At 52.0% G+C, this 16,630-nt stretch overlaps 1 protein-coding gene across 8 annotated transcripts in view; it reads right to left on the reverse strand.

The window, feature by feature from the left end:
- The window catches only part of AFAP1L2 (actin filament associated protein 1 like 2), a 99,275-nt gene that overhangs the window by 29,857 nt on the left and 52,788 nt on the right, over positions 1-16,630 (reverse strand). For all 8 annotated transcript variants that reach the window (XM_045040713.1, XM_045040715.1, XM_045040716.1 and 5 more), the window contains 3 exons: positions 10,017-10,145; positions 3,630-3,704; positions 1,963-2,057 (listed from right to left, as the gene is read on the reverse strand). In XM_045040713.1, coding sequence (XP_044896648.1) covers positions 1,963-2,057; positions 3,630-3,704; positions 10,017-10,145 — 299 coding nt within the window. The remainder of the gene's footprint in view (positions 1-1,962; positions 2,058-3,629; positions 3,705-10,016; positions 10,146-16,630) is intronic.

Raw genomic sequence — 16,630 nt, forward strand, 5'->3', positions numbered from 1 at the left:
CATCTCCCACTGGTTAGACTGGCGGCAGCCGGTCAGGAGCAGAGGCCCCCCCTTCTCCCGAGCACTGTGGAGGAAAGGGAGGAGAGCCCGCAGCTGGAAGGACCAGAGACTACAGCCTCACTCTGCTGGAAAGACGAGCTTAAGTCAGGCGGGCCTGCAGAGTGGCCTGGAAACCAAGAACCCGCATTCAGGTCTTGGCCCCGCTACCTCCCAGAGGTGGGCCCTTGGCCGGTTACTTTAACTGAGCCTCTGTTTCTTCATAGGAAAACAGTGACCAAAAATACGCATCTGTAGATGGATGGCGGGGAGGCCCCAGTTTGTGTCCATCAGGGCGCCAACGGCCCAGGTGTGGCAGTCACCCGCTTCGCAGCATAGTGGGGACAGCAGGGACTCAGGCTCAGGCCATCAAGTCTCACTCAGCCTGAGATGAAGAGTCCCCACCAGTTGGTGACGGGGGGGCGGGGGCAGGGGGGGTGCTTCACGTACAGGGAGACTGACCCAGGTGTTCCGGACATCCTCAGGAAGGCACGAACGGAGAGGGCCAGGCTGGGGTCCGGACGCCCTTAGAGGTGACCTGGGCCCACAGATCTGTCCCTGGATAGCACCCTGGGAGCTCAGTGACCATGGGAGTCACACAGCTTCCTGCTGGCACTGAACCCAGGACCCCACTGTCCCCCAAACCCTTCCCACTTCTTGACCCCAGGACCCTGCTATGCATAGAAATCCTTCCCGTTTCTCACCTCACACCTCTCTAGAAAGCCTCCCTAACCAGGCCCTAGACAGGGAAGAACTTGGGTTCAAATTCTGGCTCCACCATTTCTGTGTGTGGGACGTTCAGACGCTATTAACCTGCAAATTCTTGGTTTCCTCACCCGTACGATATGAACACCGCTACTTACCTCCCTGAACACCAACCCAGTGTGCCACGCATAGCCTTAACCCATCAAATAAGACAATCTCAGGAGACAGAGATTCACATTCTTTTAAACACTGGGAAACAGAGGGCCAGAGACCTTAAACAACTTGCTCAAGACCAAAGAGCCAGTACCAGGTACAGCTGGGATCTGAACCCAGGTCTGTAGGATTCCATGATTCATTCCACTCATTCACGTGGCCTACTGCGTGCATATGCCGGGCAGGAAGCAATAAATGAGAGACACTGTCCCTGTCCTACGAAGCTTACGTCTGGTCGGGGAGGCAAATAGTACAAAGATCACTTCAGTGGTGGCAAGGGCCACGGAGGGGTAATTGGCCCTGGGGTAGACGGTGACTGGGGTGGGGGGACAGAGTTGGGGTGCCTCACGCAGCAGGTCGGGGCAAGTCTGTCTGTGAATGTCTGGGAGATGAGAAGGCAGCCACTGGACAGCCAGGATCCAGACAGTACAAAGTCCCTGAGGCAGCACTGAGCCTGTGGTACAATCCAACGGCAGAAGGGAGGCCAGTGAACAGCAGGTGCAACGGGGCTGGAGATGCAGCTGGGCCAGGCTGTGTAGACCGTGTAGGCCGTGGGGCCGGGCTAAGGAACACGGATGTTTTTTGCCTAAGCTCAATGGAAGCGTCTGGCCGGTCTGAGGCAGGAAGTGCAAGGCGATATGATTTACATTTCCAAAAGTTTGCTGTGGCCTGAGCCGGTGACCACAGCTCTACAGGGCCCCACTCACATGGTGCTGGGCAGAGCCCGGTGGAGCCTCAAGCACTTGGTGGCATCCAATAAAGGCAACCCCCTGCATCTCCCACTCCCTTTACCCTTAGCGTCCTGAGTACCGTGGCCCTGGGCAAATGATGCCACCCGCAGGCAGGCGTGCTTTTGTCCTGTCTCTCTCTCCCAGTGCGTCGCCCCATGTCCTGCACACAGTAGGCGCTCAGAAAACGCCAGATGTTTGGTGAACTGACCCCTGTGAGAGCAACTGGAAGTTCATGGGGCCCCAGTCATGAAATCAGGGGTGTTGGACAAACACTTACGATCTTGGGTGGCGGGAGGTCTGGAAGGCTCTTCTGAGGGGCCAGGGAGTGCTGGCCAGGCTCCCCGTTGGGCAGTGGGTTCTGCTCCTCAGGTGCTGTGGGCGGCAAGCAGGGGGGGGCTTCAGTGAGGGGTGCCCAGTGTCATAGCAGGTGCGTTATACGGGAATGTCTGGTCACATGCGCCATGAGATCTATTTGAGCAGGTGCTAATTACCCACGAGGAGGTCCCAGCAGCCAATGTTGTTGTTTTCCTTCAAGAATAGGGTGCAGTGGTGTCCCAGCCATGGGCAGACTCCTCAGAAGGAACTGGTTTGGGGCTTCTGGAAGCCTCCACACCCTCTCTACTACCTGCCCTGTGCCAAAAATGGCCTAGCCACAGAGATTTAGCGAGTCGAGAAGCTGCCCTGTGGTCATTATACGGAGCAGCTCTCAGCACCAACCCTGTGATTATGGCTCTTTCCACCCCAGTTTCCCCAGAAGGCAAATGACCCTGGGCACTGTGGCAGCCTGCGTGTGGATAATTTCTGCTGAGCCCCAGGCTCAGCGGTGAAAACACGAGGCAGGAAAGCCACAGTGGAGAACTTGGCCACCAACTGTGTGTGCTTTTAAGGATAAGGATCCCAAGGCCCTTCTGAGCCTGGCCATTTCAGCCAGGGGCCCAGCCAAGTCCAGGGCAGGCAGGCTCAGGCAGATCTGACCTCGGGGCTTTGGTGGCTGGCACCTTGAAGCCAAATCTTTAACCGGACTGAATGCTTTGGAGCACTGCGTCCGACCTCTTGCTAAGCCTCTGCATTTCAGTCACAGGCTTGGGAGTTGGGGGATGGGGCTTTTAATCTCCTCTCCTCTGCAACGAGGCAGCTCTACAAACCTCTGGACCTCCCTAGGGTCCTGCCAGACCCACTCCTCAAGGTTTTCAGAGCAAAGGAGAGAGCAGAAGAGTAAGATACCATGGAAGACCTACTATGGCCTTCCAACATAAGATATAAAGTTCTGCTAAGAGAGCACCTTTGAGCAAAACTTTTGAATATTAAGGCAGCTGCAGACATCAGCATTTCCATCCTCTACCATCCCCCCCCCCTCCCCACATCAAGTCCAGACTGCGGGGCACCTGGGTGGTTGAGTGGGTTAAGCGACCAACTCTTGGTTTCGGCTCAAGTCATGATCTCACGACTCATGAGTTCGAGCCCCGCATCGGGCTCCATGCTGACGGCGCCTGCCTGTGATTCTCTGTCTCCCTCTCTGCCCCTCCCCCCACTCACTCTCTCTGTCTCTCTCAAAAAGGAATAAACAAACATTAAAACCCATCCGGACTTCTATCAAAGATATAAAGCTGGGGTGTGGAATCAGCACCAAGGCTGCTTTCCTAGAGCATCGGACTGTGACTTCCTGTTTCTTGGGATGCTGTTGGGGAAAGGGTGAGAGACTTCAGGGGCCAGATTCCTTGTCCACGAATGGGACATGGGACCTTTAAGATTCAAGGAGGTGGCCTGATGAAATATCCCAAAATACCATCAACCCAAAATACCATCAACTAAAATGTGACTGCCAGAAATAACTCCACTGGGCTGTCTGGTGCTGGCTGGGAGGAAGGAGGGGTGGGACGGGACCACGGCTTGCGCGCCCCCCTCCCGGAAGCTGGCCGCACCACCAGTGGGCTTAGCCTGTACCTTTGTCTTGGGACTCCGCATTCTGTGGCCTGTTGACGGTCACTTTGTTCATATAAATGTACTCCTCATCGGAACCTGCAGCAGGAGGGTAGAAGACAAAGGTTTCATGTGACTCCACGATGGGAAATGGCTTCTGGAGAGAAAAAGCGTCCCCCGAGAGACACTGTCATTAGCCTGGGTTCCAGGAAAAGCATACAACATTCCGAGTTGATTTGAAGAGTCCATTACAGAGTTGACAGGTTTCCAAAAACAGAAAGGCCAAGTTGCTGACTGTTAGGTTTTCAGCCTGGGGGTGGGGTGGTGGGGGTGGGGGAGGGAAAAGATGGGTCCAGAAAGATAGCTTCAGGAATAAAAGTCTGAAGTGCAAAGATCTGCCCCGTATTTCACCAAGCAGATTTCTCTGGGTTTCCTAGCATTTCATTTAAACTAAAAAATACTTCATATCCATCATTCTCACTCTAGTCTGGGTAACTCGTATGGGCTCATCAGAGTGATGTCTTTGTAAGACAGGGCACATTGAGGATCTGAACATTTAGCTCGCAGGCCTCTAGGTGGGGTGCCAATGTGGGGCCCTGAGACCCCCAAATCGCGAGCTCTGGGTTTGGAGGGGTGGGTGTGCTGGGAATTGAAAGTGGAGCCCCGCCAGGCACCTGCTCTACCCTGTAGATTGTACCCTGCAGCAGCTCGGCCCTTCCCTCTTTTAAAATCACTTCTGTGTAGGCGACCTTCCCAGTGCCTATCTGGACAGAGAAATGTCAGTCTCCTGACACCTGCTTAGTTTCTTGTGCCCCGAAGACCCTTTCTTCAGAAGACTGCACAGGAAGCTCATTCTAGTGCTTCTCCTCTTAGAATTCCACCTGCATTTCTCTTTTGCCCCTTAATTTGCATTTCCTAGAAACCCGTGGCTCCGGTAGTTGGAGACGGCGTTACCCAGCCAAGGGACCCAATTCAAACCCCTGGCGAAGGAGGCAGTTCAGTGTCAGATCCACCCAGCCTCCAGCCAAGAGGCCTGTGAAAACCCAGAGGAACGTGGGGAGGATACAGCCAGCGGGGTCTTTTGCCATCAGCCTGCCGGGTCGCCATCCTGGTGCCCAGCCCTGCCAGGACCCGTCAGCAACATCACCCCCCACCACGGCAGGTTATGGGAGGGCACTATGAGATCTAAAAGTAGTCAGCCACAACCAGTATACTTCCACTGACTGCGACCCAGAGGGGCCGGGTCAGGACCTTTTCCAGAGAAAAGCACCCAAGGAGAGTGTTCTGCAGGGGCAGGCGGCAAAGCTGTGCCGTGAATGGTGTCATTCTGAGCAACGCAGCTAACGCGTGTGCGTTGGTTTTCTTGTCCGCTTGGGATACTATGGAAAACGACTGTGATAAATATCACTTGTTTTTACCTAACTCTGAACACTTCCAAGAGTATAAAACTCTAATATTAGGGAACTTGAAAAAGTGAGCCCTATAACTAACAAAGATTACACATGACAAGCCTAGGGGCACCCGGGTGGCTTGGTTGGTTAAGAATCCGACTTCGGCTCAGGTCATGATCTCGCAGTTCGTGGGTTCGAGCCCCGTGTCGGGCTCTGTGCTGACAGCATAGAGCCTGCTTGGAATTCTCTCTGCCCCTCTCCCACTCACTCTCTCTCTCTCTCAAAATGGATCAATAAACTTAAAAAAAAAATCAAAATAAATGAATTACTAGAGAGTGTGTAAATTGGCACAGCCGTTTTGGAAGCGATTTTAGAGGATAATTTAAAGTGTTTGTATTCTTGGGGCACTTGGGTGGCTCTGTCGGTTAAGCATCCAACTCTTGGTTTCAGCTCAGGTCGTGATCTCACAGTTCATAAGTTTGAGCCCCGAGTTGGGCTCTGTACTGAACAGTGCAGAGCTTGCTTGGGATTCTCTCTTTCCCTCCTCTCTCTCTCTCAAAATAAATAAACTTAAAAAAAATAGTGTTCACTGCAATATTGTAGAAGTTTTTGGTTTTTTTTTAAAGTACGAAACTTAAATGTCACTAATGGGAGGCTGGTTGAACATCACTGTTCATCTATCAGTGGACACCTACCCAACTGTGAAAAATGACAAAGCAGCTCTATGTCTGCTATTTACAAAGATATCCAAGACTTACAGTTAAAGGATCATGTTTCAGAATAGCAAAAAGAGAAAAAGTATGTGAACTGTCAGCACATGGAAATGTGCACAGGCAACGATTCTAAGTATAAAAATAACGTAAAGCAGAATACAGAGGCAAACCACAACTACATAAAAATATTCAGATGACTCTGATAACGATCAAAATAGGAATCGAAAGAATGTAAATAGCCTAATGTTCATTTTATGTTCATTCCTTTTTTCTTACTGTTGACTAAGCCCACACTCCTGTAAAAAAAAAAAAAAAAAAAAAAAAGGCAAGATATTGCTGTCATTGTTTTAACTGTTAGATTCTGGGCAGGTGCTTTCTCCGCAAGATCGTGACTTGTGCACTGCAGAGAAAACTCACACTGGCCTCTTCCTGAGGCCGCGTCTCCTCCCCTGGGCACTCTGCTGCGAGCCATGTTGGCTATGGTTTGATGTTCCAGAGTTGCCAATCCAGAACCATCCAGGTAGGTAAGTAAGAGGCTCCCAGGACTGTCTGCAATCCTAGGAAATGCCCAGTGAACTTGGCCCTGGAACTGGGAGACTGCTGAGCTGTCCCATGTCTGGGAGGCAGTAGCCTTGGGTTGGAGAACTTCCTATCATTCCCTCATTCATTTGCAGAAGTGCGCTGAGCACCCGCACCGTGCTAAGTGCTGGGGACACAGCACAGAATGAAATAGAAGACACTGTCTCTCTCTTTATGAGCCCAACAATGGAGAAGGGAATAGATCCTAATGGGATAGTCAACACAAGCATGTGGGAAATGACATCAGCATAGGTAGGGCTGGAAAGGACAGCTGACCGTGCTCTGAGGAAGTGTGTAACTTGTGGGAAATGACCCCTGTGGCAGGGGGTAGTCTCTCCCAGAGAACTGGGTGGGGGTAGAGGGGAAGCACACGGACCCTCTTTGCTACCGTTGGACACACAGAACATTGGCAGCTCTTCCTATCAGAGGAGCAGCCCCCGAACTCTCCCAGAGTCTCCGAGGAGGGCACTGAGGGACCCATGACACTCTCAGGTGAAGGCAGGAATGAACAGCAGGCTCCTGATATACAAACTTCATTCCCTGCCGTGACCTCACCATCCAGATAAAAGGCAAAGAGAGTAGAAAATTCTTGTTACAGTCACACAGTAAAAGATCAGAAAACCCAAATGGACAACTTGAAAAGTGTAAACACTCTCTCTCTCTCTCTCTCACACTCCATCCAAAATGTGTGGGAGTAAACAACAGCTCAGCCAGTGTAGACCACAGACTATCTCAAAATGATCAGCCTGCCTCCACCTACAAGTCTCATCAAGCTGAGCTCATTTTCTGGAACATACACAGCAAGACATGCCTGGGAGGCTGAGAAGGGAGACAAATGCTCTGATTTCAGGGGGCTTTGGATTCTGTCCTGCGTAGCGCAATTACTGTGGTGCAGATGAATCTGGAACGTGGGACAAGGAGGGGAGTAGAGCGGTTTGGTCCCTCTGCCCGGTCCCAAGCCCTGGCTCGGCCACTCACAGCCCTGTGCCTTGAAGACGTGACTCTCCGAGCCTCGGTTCCCTTGTTGAGAAGACGAGGACAACAACTCTCTCCCTGACCCGGGATGGGGACTGGGTGGCACAATCCATGTCATTTCATACATTAAGCACCGTGGTGGGGCAGAGTACGTGCACGGCAGACGTCAGCGGCTGTTATAATCACTCTGCTAGCCGAGGGAGCGCACAGACGACCAGAATGGATCTCAGCCTCGAGAGCAGGAGTGGAGAGTGGCGGCCGCAGGTCCCGGTAAGGCCGTGCGCACGCTTCCGGTGGTCTGAGCGGTGCTCTGTGGGCAATTCACACTGGGCGCCTCCTGACCGGTCTCAGCAGCCCCGGCGGCCCTGCGAGCTGCAGAGACCAAGGGTAGGGGGAAGGTCTGACTCGATCAGAGCAGAGCACACAAACACCTGGGGTGAAACAAAGGTCAACCTAGAGGAAGCTACACAGCACATTAAGCCACAAAGGGAACCCACCCAAGGGGCCCTGATAGAACGATGAGAACCAAGAACCACTTGGTTCTTGGGACCAAGAAGAGGACCAGGATGATGGTGAGAGCCCGTCACAGAGGCGTCTTCCCATTCCCAACGGAGGTATTGTCTATCATTAGACACGCTCAGGTCAGAGCACATCTCGACAGTCTGGGCAGTGTGCTTCTTCAAGGTTTGCATCGGCTCCTGCCGTGGGGTGACTCATCTCTAACTCCCCGGCTTTGTAATGCGGATTTCCCACCCACCACCTTTGATGTGCCGCTCGCCAGCACTCACGCAGGCCAGCCGACACTAGCCACGGAGCCAGGAGGGGCCTGGGAACCAAGGGTGGCCTGGAGAGTGGCAAAGGCCACACATGGGGCTCCGGGAAAACACCTTTCCTGGAAGGCTAAGAGAGCTGGGGCATGCCGGCAAAAGAGAAGGCTGCCGGGCCTACGGCCACATGCCTCAGTTTTATGACTTCTCTCCCATTCAGAGCATAAAAGCCGGTTTCCACAGGGAACAAAGAAAAGGAAAAGCGACCCTGAAACGTAACCTGGCGGATCCAGGTTGGACATACGGGAGGACTTCCTGACGGTGATGGCTGTAGAGGGTGCGCTTCCCTTCTCGGGCGGGTGGGGTGTGGATTTGGGCTGCTTCCTGCCCCGAGGCAGATGGTCCCTTACTGTCCCAAAATATCACTCCCAATTCTCAAACATCCGATATAGAAATAGACTCAACTAAGCTGTTAGGACTTCACAAGAAGGCGTTTCCTGTTAAAAAAGATAATCTGAATGTACTAGAAATGAAACCACCATGACCATTCTTGTGCAAGAATGTTAGAGCAGCCTTACTATTTGCAATAGCCCAGGACCAACAACACAAAAGTCCAGCAACAAGTGAATGGACAAGAAGACCGTGGTACATTCACAGACTGGAGCACTACTGAGTAATGGAAGCAACAAACTACGGACGCAGCTCATAGCACGGACGAATCCCCTGAGCACAAGAGGCCAAACAGAGTACACACCCTACGATTCCATTTATATGAAGCTCTAGGATGGGCAATGCTAATCTGTGGTGGGAGAAATCAGAACAATGGTTGCCTTGGGGTGGGGGTTCAGGAATTCACCGAAAGGGGGCAAGAAAGAACTTTCTGGAAGGATAGAAATGTCCGATGACTTACTGTGGGTGGCAGGTACACAGGTGTATATGATTGCCAAAATTCACTGAATTGAAGGCTTAGCTGAGATCTATGTATTTGATTATGTATAAAATGTACCTCAGTAAAAAAGAAAAAAAAAAAACAACTATGTACTCAAGGTCAAGGTTCTGTGATCTATAGCCTTAAAACTATGTTTTCCTCTGGGCCATATGATGCAGGGAAGGGATTTAACCTCTCTAAGCCTCAGTTTCCTCACCTGTAATAACAGCACCCATCTCAGAGGAGTGTCTTAAAGATGAAACAAGTGGATGTGTGTGCAGGTGGGTAATGTTCAACGAAGCGTTGGCTATTATTATTATCACAGTTTATTATCCCTTCTCTACTTTGAATGAGTAAGGAAAAGTGCTTTGAAAACACTTTGTTTAAAACCTCACGCAGGGCCGCTGTGCTGGGTGTCCGGAGATTTCTGGGCTCTCTTTCACGTCACATCACTCCTGTGCTATTGCTAATGGGCTGAATTACGCACCCCCACCTTCATATATTAAGTCCTAGCCCCCAATACCTCAGAATGTAGGAGGAGAAAGTGTTGTCAAAGAGGTAACTAACATTAGGGATGCCTGGATGGCTCAGTAGGTTAAGTGTCTGACTTCAGCTCGGGTCATGATCTCGCAGCTTGTGAGTTCGGGCCCCGCGTCAGGCTCTCTGCTGTCAGCTCGGAGCCCGCTTCAGATCCTCTGTTTCCTTCTCTCTCTCCCCCTCCCACCCCCTCTCTCAAAAATAAATAAATATAAAAAAAAAAAGAGGTAATTAACATTAAATGAGGTCACTAGGACAGGCCCGAAACCAATATAACTGGTATTCTTTCTTGTATGAAGAAATTTGGACACGGCCATGCACACAGAGGGAAGATGGTATGACGGCCCAGAGAGAAGACGGCCATCTGTAAGGAAGAGAGGGAGGCCTCGGAAGGAACTGACCCTTCCCGACACCTTGAGCTCAGATTCCCGGCCTCCCGAACTCTGAGAAAACATTTCTGTTGCTTGAGCCACGCAGTTGGTGGCTTAGGCCCAACTCCAAGGCCCCCGGGCCACACTTACTGCTGCTTTTGGTGTAAAGCCGGAGGAGCTCAGCCAGGCCACTCTTCTTGACCACAGCGGTGCTGCTCAGGCTCTCTTGGTCGAGAATCTTGAGGAAGTCATCCAGCTCTGTCAACAGCTGCTCCAGGGCTAGAGACAGGAAAGAGAAGAATCCGTTACAGCAGTTGCCTTCTCTCCAAAGGCCCAGCTCAGAGGGGCACCTCCTGATCCTGCATCACCTCGACATGCGCCCTGTGGTCCTGAGGGGGAGGGGCTTGGGGTAAGGCCTGGAAGCACCTGGCGTGGGGGGGCGGGGGGTGGCAGCCAAAAGGTGGTCCTGGGGAGAGGAAAACAGGCCCTTGGCTTTGAGATGGATAACCTTGGCTGACGCTGCAGGTCTACCGTTTGCTGGATTGACAGCGGCCAAGACGGCCCAGACAAGCCCATCGGGCCACGTGAGTCTGGAAACAGGATTTGCTTCCTTGAGAAAAGTTCAATCAGGACGGTTCAGGGCCTGGGGAACTTGAATGCAGGTCAAACCCATAACCATCAAAAGAAATGCTGTGGTTGGCCCAGTTGTTGATCCCTTCCCCAAGGACAGGGAAGCAGAGTCACTCCGAGGAGACGAAACCGTGAGTACGCTGTCCCCACAGAATTATGGATGATCCCTCAAAAGCCACGGTTATTGGGCAAACAGAAAAACAAAACCTTCCTGAGTTTCTTCAGTAACTAAGCCACCTCAGCCTGAAATGGAGTCCAGCATCACTCCCAAGCTGGCTGTGGGCTCTGGTCCCACAGATCAAGGTATCAAATAGGCTCCCACAAGGACCACCAGGGTAGAGACACTTGTCATTTCTAGCTGGAACCACCTTGCAGACATGACAGTGCAGAGGACAACAGTGTAGGAACAGGGCATTCACCGTTGTTGCTATTATTACTATTTGTGATCTAATTTCTATTAAGAATAGGATGCTGCATTTGCTGATGGGGTCGTCACCTTGGCTCTCCTGCCCGGCTGGCTCTCCAGAACATGCTCAGGAATGACAGCCAGCTCCTTTTTTTTTTTTTTTCTAATCTTTATTTATTTTTGAGAGAGAGACAGCATGTGAGCAGGGGAAGAGCAGAGAGAGAGGGAGAGACAGAATCCGAAGCAGGTTCCAGGCTCCGAGCTGTCAGCACAGAGCCCGACGTGGGGCTCGAACTCACGAACTGTGAGATCATGACCTGAGCCGAAGTCGGACGCTCAACCGACTGAGCCGCCCAGGCGCCCCGACAGCCATCTCCTTAAGGCTCTACTCTCTGCTTTCCAAACCTGGCTGCACTGGGTCCCCTGGAGGGCTTTAAACAGTCCTGATACCTGGAGTAGCTGGGTGGCTCAGTCGGTTGAGCATCTGACTCTTGATTTTGGCCCAGGTCATGGATCTCACAGTTCGTGAGTTCAAGACCCAAGTTGGGCTCTGTGCGGACAGCGTGGAGCCTGCTTGGGATTCACCCCCCACCCCCTGCTTTCTCTTTCTCTCTCTCCAAAATAAATAAACATTTTTTAAAAGTTTTAAAAAATCCTGATACTTAAGGCACACCTCAGATTGATGATATCAGAATCTCTGGGAGTAGCACCCAGGGGTCAGCAGTTCTAAAACTTGCTAAGGTGATCCCAATGTGCAGCCGACATGGAGAACCGCGGGTCTACTGGCAGTGACAGGGGCTCCACCTGAGGGCCCTGCTCCCAAACACAGAAGCCAAGAAGCCCGACTTGTCTTTTGTCACCTGCTGTGGGAACTCCGAGCAGTCACGCAATCTCTCCCAGCTCCTGTCCTCATCTGGAAAGTGGAGAAGACCACACAGGCCCTACCCATTTCACAGAGTTGTTGGAAGTGACAAAACCTGTGAGCTCAATGAGAGGACTACATCTGTCTTACGTCTTTGGCACCTAGCACTGTTGTAACTGTTGAATGTTTATGGAATGAATGAATGAATGAATGAATGAATGAGTTCACTAGGCACCTACTAGTTCACAACAAGTTGAAGAGATAAGCATCATTATGCCCATGTTTTACAGGTGGGCCCGAGGGCCCAGAGAAGGCCCATAAGGTCCCACGTGGCCCACGGCAGAGAGCTCATTTGCTGTCTGATTCTTAAGACTGAGCTATTGGCAACGCTCGACTGGGTGTTTCTATCCATGTAGTGCGTTCTTCCAGCATCTCCCAAAGGCCTAGCTCCCCAGAACTGAACAAGAGCCGAAGATTATCCCCTCACCCCTTTCATTAGAAAAAGAAGCTGTCGTGCTCTCCCGGTTCTAAGGGAGAGACACGCAGTCTCTTTCTGGTCCGACACCCCCACGGATCTCAGTGGGGTAGTAGCCTCTGAAACCCATCCCTGCAAAACCAAATTCCCTGGAATGAACGTTGCTATTGCCAGAGGAAGGGAAGGGGGTGAGGATTTGCTTGTTTCAGGGAACGGCAGTGACAGCAGTGCCGGCGTGTGTGACTGTCACGTCAGACACGGGGGTCAGCCAGCTCGCCCACACGGGTGTGCACTGCCTGGCAAAATCAGAGCCCTCTCTTCCTGGCAGGGGTACTCACAAAGGAAACTCCACTTTGCCAAAGCCGGAGGAGAAGAAGCAGAGAAACCTTCACTCTCCCTCTCAGGGTCCTGGTAAAGGATGAAGAACCGAGCAAGCGCCACAGAGGTCCCCGTGTCCACTCCCCTCTGGCTTGTCAAGAGCCGAGTGAAGGTAAAACACAGCCAGCAGCCCCGATGCCGCATGTAGTCAATGATGGCTCAGCTCATACGCTTAGAGGCGAGCTGGAAGGTGGCCCTCATCTCTGCCAGTGGTGACGTGGGTACCTGGTGAGCGCCAAGATGAGGCAAGAGGGAAGCCATGTTTGGGTGGTCCTGTCTGGGTAGGAGCCCTCGGCCAACAGCAGACTCTCTTGCCCCATTCCTGGGTATTGGGAAGACTACCACAGCGGGTCTCCAAGAGGCCAGTGGCTTTTGCCCGGGTCACTAAAAACCGATTAGACTCTCAGCAGAGCAGAATTCGAAAGGGCAGCAGCAAGAGCCCCCAGAGGCCACCAATCAGTAAGGATCAGGTGAGACCCCAGGGTGAGCCCAGCACTGAGCTGGGCCCTTGGCCTAAACTACCCAGGAAATTTAGATGGAGGCCAGGACAGTGTGGTTCTTGCCTTCTGCAAACTCACAGGCAGAACAAGGCCAGCCCCAAGATTTCCAGACCAAGGGACACCACCAAAACTCCTCACCAAGAAGTGCGAGAGCAGGTCAGACAAGAGTCCTAGGCCTGGAAGGCTTCTGGGAAGACGTACAGTAGGGTAAGGTCTTAGGTTGTTTTTTGTTTGGTTTTGAGTGTTTTCTGAACAGCTATTCATGACTTTCCTGTTGGCTGCAGGAACTCAACAGGCCAAAAAGCAGTGAATTTGAAGAAGTCCAGACCGAGAGAACAAAGGGCAAATCTGAGGAAATGACACCGAGCCTTGAACTCAGCTACAGTGGCTGTGGAAAAGCCAAGGGGCCATGCAAGGCAGTCAGCATCTCGAGTTGTGCTTTTCCTGACCTTCTGAACCCTTCCAGGCTGTGCCTGCCGCTGCTTCCGCTACAGAAAAGAAAAAGGCACTAAAACTCAAGCATGTCTTTGGTTTCACATCCTCAGCTATTCCCCAAAGCTGCCCGATTCCTGGAAAACAGCTTCAGTTTGTTTCCAAGCAAGCAAACATGTACGGGGCCAAAGGGTAAGAAGGTCGTGCCTGCTTCTGAGGAGACAGAGTTGACTGGAAAGGGGTCCCAGCCTTTCCAGGAGCTCCAAGTCTGGAGAGGGGGTGCCCAGGGGGTATACCGGGGGAGAAGAGAAGAGACTCGGGAGAGTCCCCGAGGATCAAGACACAGACTCTAGGGTTATCTGCAGGAAGAATATAGAAGTGGGTCACTGAGGATGCATAGGAGTTCACGGGGAAGGGGCAGAGGCATTTTAGGAAAAGGGAAAGAGCTGCTCAGAAGACCCAAGTGCTGCGGGCGCCTGGGTGGCTCAGTTGTTTAAGTGTCTGACTTCAGCTCAGGTCATGATCTCGCAGTTCGTGAGGTCGAGCCCCGGGACGGGCTCTGTGCTGCTGACATCTCAGAGCCTGGAGCCTGCTTTGGATTCTGTGTCTCCCTCTCTCTCTGTCCCTCCCTCACTCATGCTCTTTCTCTCTCTCTCTCTCTCAAAAATAAAGATTAAAAAAGAAGACCTAAGCGCTGAAAGCACATGGACTAGTTGAGAAAGCACAAGTCTGTCTGTACACTAGGGCACACGGAGCACGGGAGCAGGGGGCGATGGCGGGCTCCGAGGCCAGAACTGCCGAGTTCGATCATGCATGCACACCATAAAGGCTTGACCTGCTTCCCTAAGGAGTCAGTGCCTTACCCCGCAGGGCCTCTGGAAAATGCAGCGGGAAGGCCATGCACATTATTCTTCCAACAGGCCAGAGACAGGATAACCCCGCAGACAGCAGGGAGGACAGGGGGACCACGGGGGGAGGCACCATGGGCAGCACATTAGCACAGATGAGAACGACAAGGGTGTGATGACCTAACCACAACATCCAGGGGCCATGCAGGATGCTGCACCCCGCCACCTCCAATTCTCCCAGCTACCCCACGAGTGCACAGCATGGGCTCCTGAGGCCTGTATCTATAGTTAGAGGTGGCACGGGGGCTCAAATTCAAGTACGTCTTAAGCCCAAAGCGCATGCTGTCTGTCGTCCCTTGGCTGTAGCCATTCCTAAGTCAGGGAGGTTTATGTAGGTCATGACCTCTGCATCCTGTTCCATCGTACTGGGCAAAGGGGACGGGGGGAGGGGGGCAGGGGACTCTAGATAGTATGTAGAGGCAATGGGACCTGGTGATAATTCCATGAGATGAGGGACTTAAGAGGCCCTGAGTGACTGAGAGTCAGACACACAGAATGCCATCAGACACACAGACTTGAAGACACTGTAGTGAGACACGCCGTGTGGTCTCTGCCACAGGAGAACACACAGGCATGGCTAGTGGGTCGTGGGGCACCAAGAAAGCATTCTCCTCGAAAATGGCTATGCTAGGTGAAGGGCAAGCACCAGGGTTGAAGAAATGCAGGACCAGGAACCCGAGTCACAAAGCCCGGGATGTCATTTCTGTCTCTCTCTCTGCATCAGCCTTCAAGGTCCATCCATCTACACAGCAGCCCGTGACCAAGAGCAATCAGCTTCTGCCTCCTTGGACTCCTCACCATCAAAGCCAGTTGTTCATGGTCGTCTCCTTGTATTCCCAGTCAGTATCCCAGGCGACGCACGAGCTCTTCCTGGTTGAGGGTCAGCCTTTGCAGGTTCAGGGCTCTGAAGAGGTGCTAAGCACAGCAGAGGCCAGGGATTCTCCTGTGATCATACCCTTTCAGGCCCAGCTCCTGGCTCTTAGAAATAACAATCAACAAAAGCAGGGCCCTAATTTGTGCCAACCCTGCTGACATTTTTCAGCCCTCAGAGCTGGGAGGAATGTGGCTATTTCATTGAGGCTCTGGAAGGCACCCATCCCATTTCCCTCCCCGTCCCCCCCCCCCCCCCCCCCCCCCCACTCCTCAACACTTCTCACTTTGGTCTCTCTCGTCCTCCAGCAGAGGGAGGGGAAAAAATAAGTGTGTTGTTCATTCTGGAAACTGTAGGCCCTTGTGCAGGCTTTCCATCCTGGCTCTGTTAAAGTTCAGAGTTGTCTGCTCAGGGTCTGACAAATCATCAATAAGATTCTTGTTCAGGGCTTCGAAGGCCCACGCAGAGCTGGGAGGTTCAACTGCTCGATTCATTGTCCTCGGCCATGGCCAAGCTCTGCCTCCAGATGACCTCCTCCCCCGGTTTTTCTCATCTTGAGGCAGTCTTGCCTTTTGGTCACTAGGTTCCCAACCATAAATATCTTCCCAACATGCCGAAAGAGCTGTTCCTCATGGTTCCCCTGCTGTTTCATGCACACATTTTTATTTATTCAGCTGCATTTGCTGAAGACCCATGATTGAGCACGATTTTCCTTCCAAACATGAAACGAAACAAACCTATTCTTTAAGTAAAAAGACATGCATCCCACTCTCTACCCCAAACAGTTCCCGAGATGAAGCCACTGGGCATATTATCTGCATGAACCCAACCGCTAAGCACGTGGAAGACGTTTCTGTGATGAGAGAGAACACCGTGTCATTGCAGCAGAGGGCAGACAATGGCAGGTCGGTTCCTCCTGATCACAGAGAATCCTCAAGTTCTCAAGAAGGAGGTTTTGGAAAATGTTCCCTTTCGTTCCACCTAAGAAGGGACACATCAGGCCAACGTCTCCTGCCTTCAGAAGAGTCAAATGCCAAGCCAGCCTTTGCCAAGTACCTGCTGTGTTTTTCTTTTTTATGGTGGCAAGAGACCCATGACATAAAACTGACCATTTTAATCACTCTGAAGTGTACAAATTAGTGGCATTAGGTACATTGACAATGCTATCCCTATGGATTTGCCAATTCTAGACATTTCAAATATACACGGAGTCAAGGAACATGTGGCCTTTTGTTGAATGGCTTCTTTCACTGTGCACGAACGATTTCAAGGTTCATCCGTGTTGTAGCCTCTGTCAGTATT

The sequence above is a fragment of the Felis catus genome, chromosome D2 (assembly GCF_018350175.1).
Source record: "Felis catus isolate Fca126 chromosome D2, F.catus_Fca126_mat1.0, whole genome shotgun sequence".
NCBI classification, from domain to species: domain Eukaryota; kingdom Metazoa; phylum Chordata; class Mammalia; order Carnivora; family Felidae; genus Felis; species Felis catus.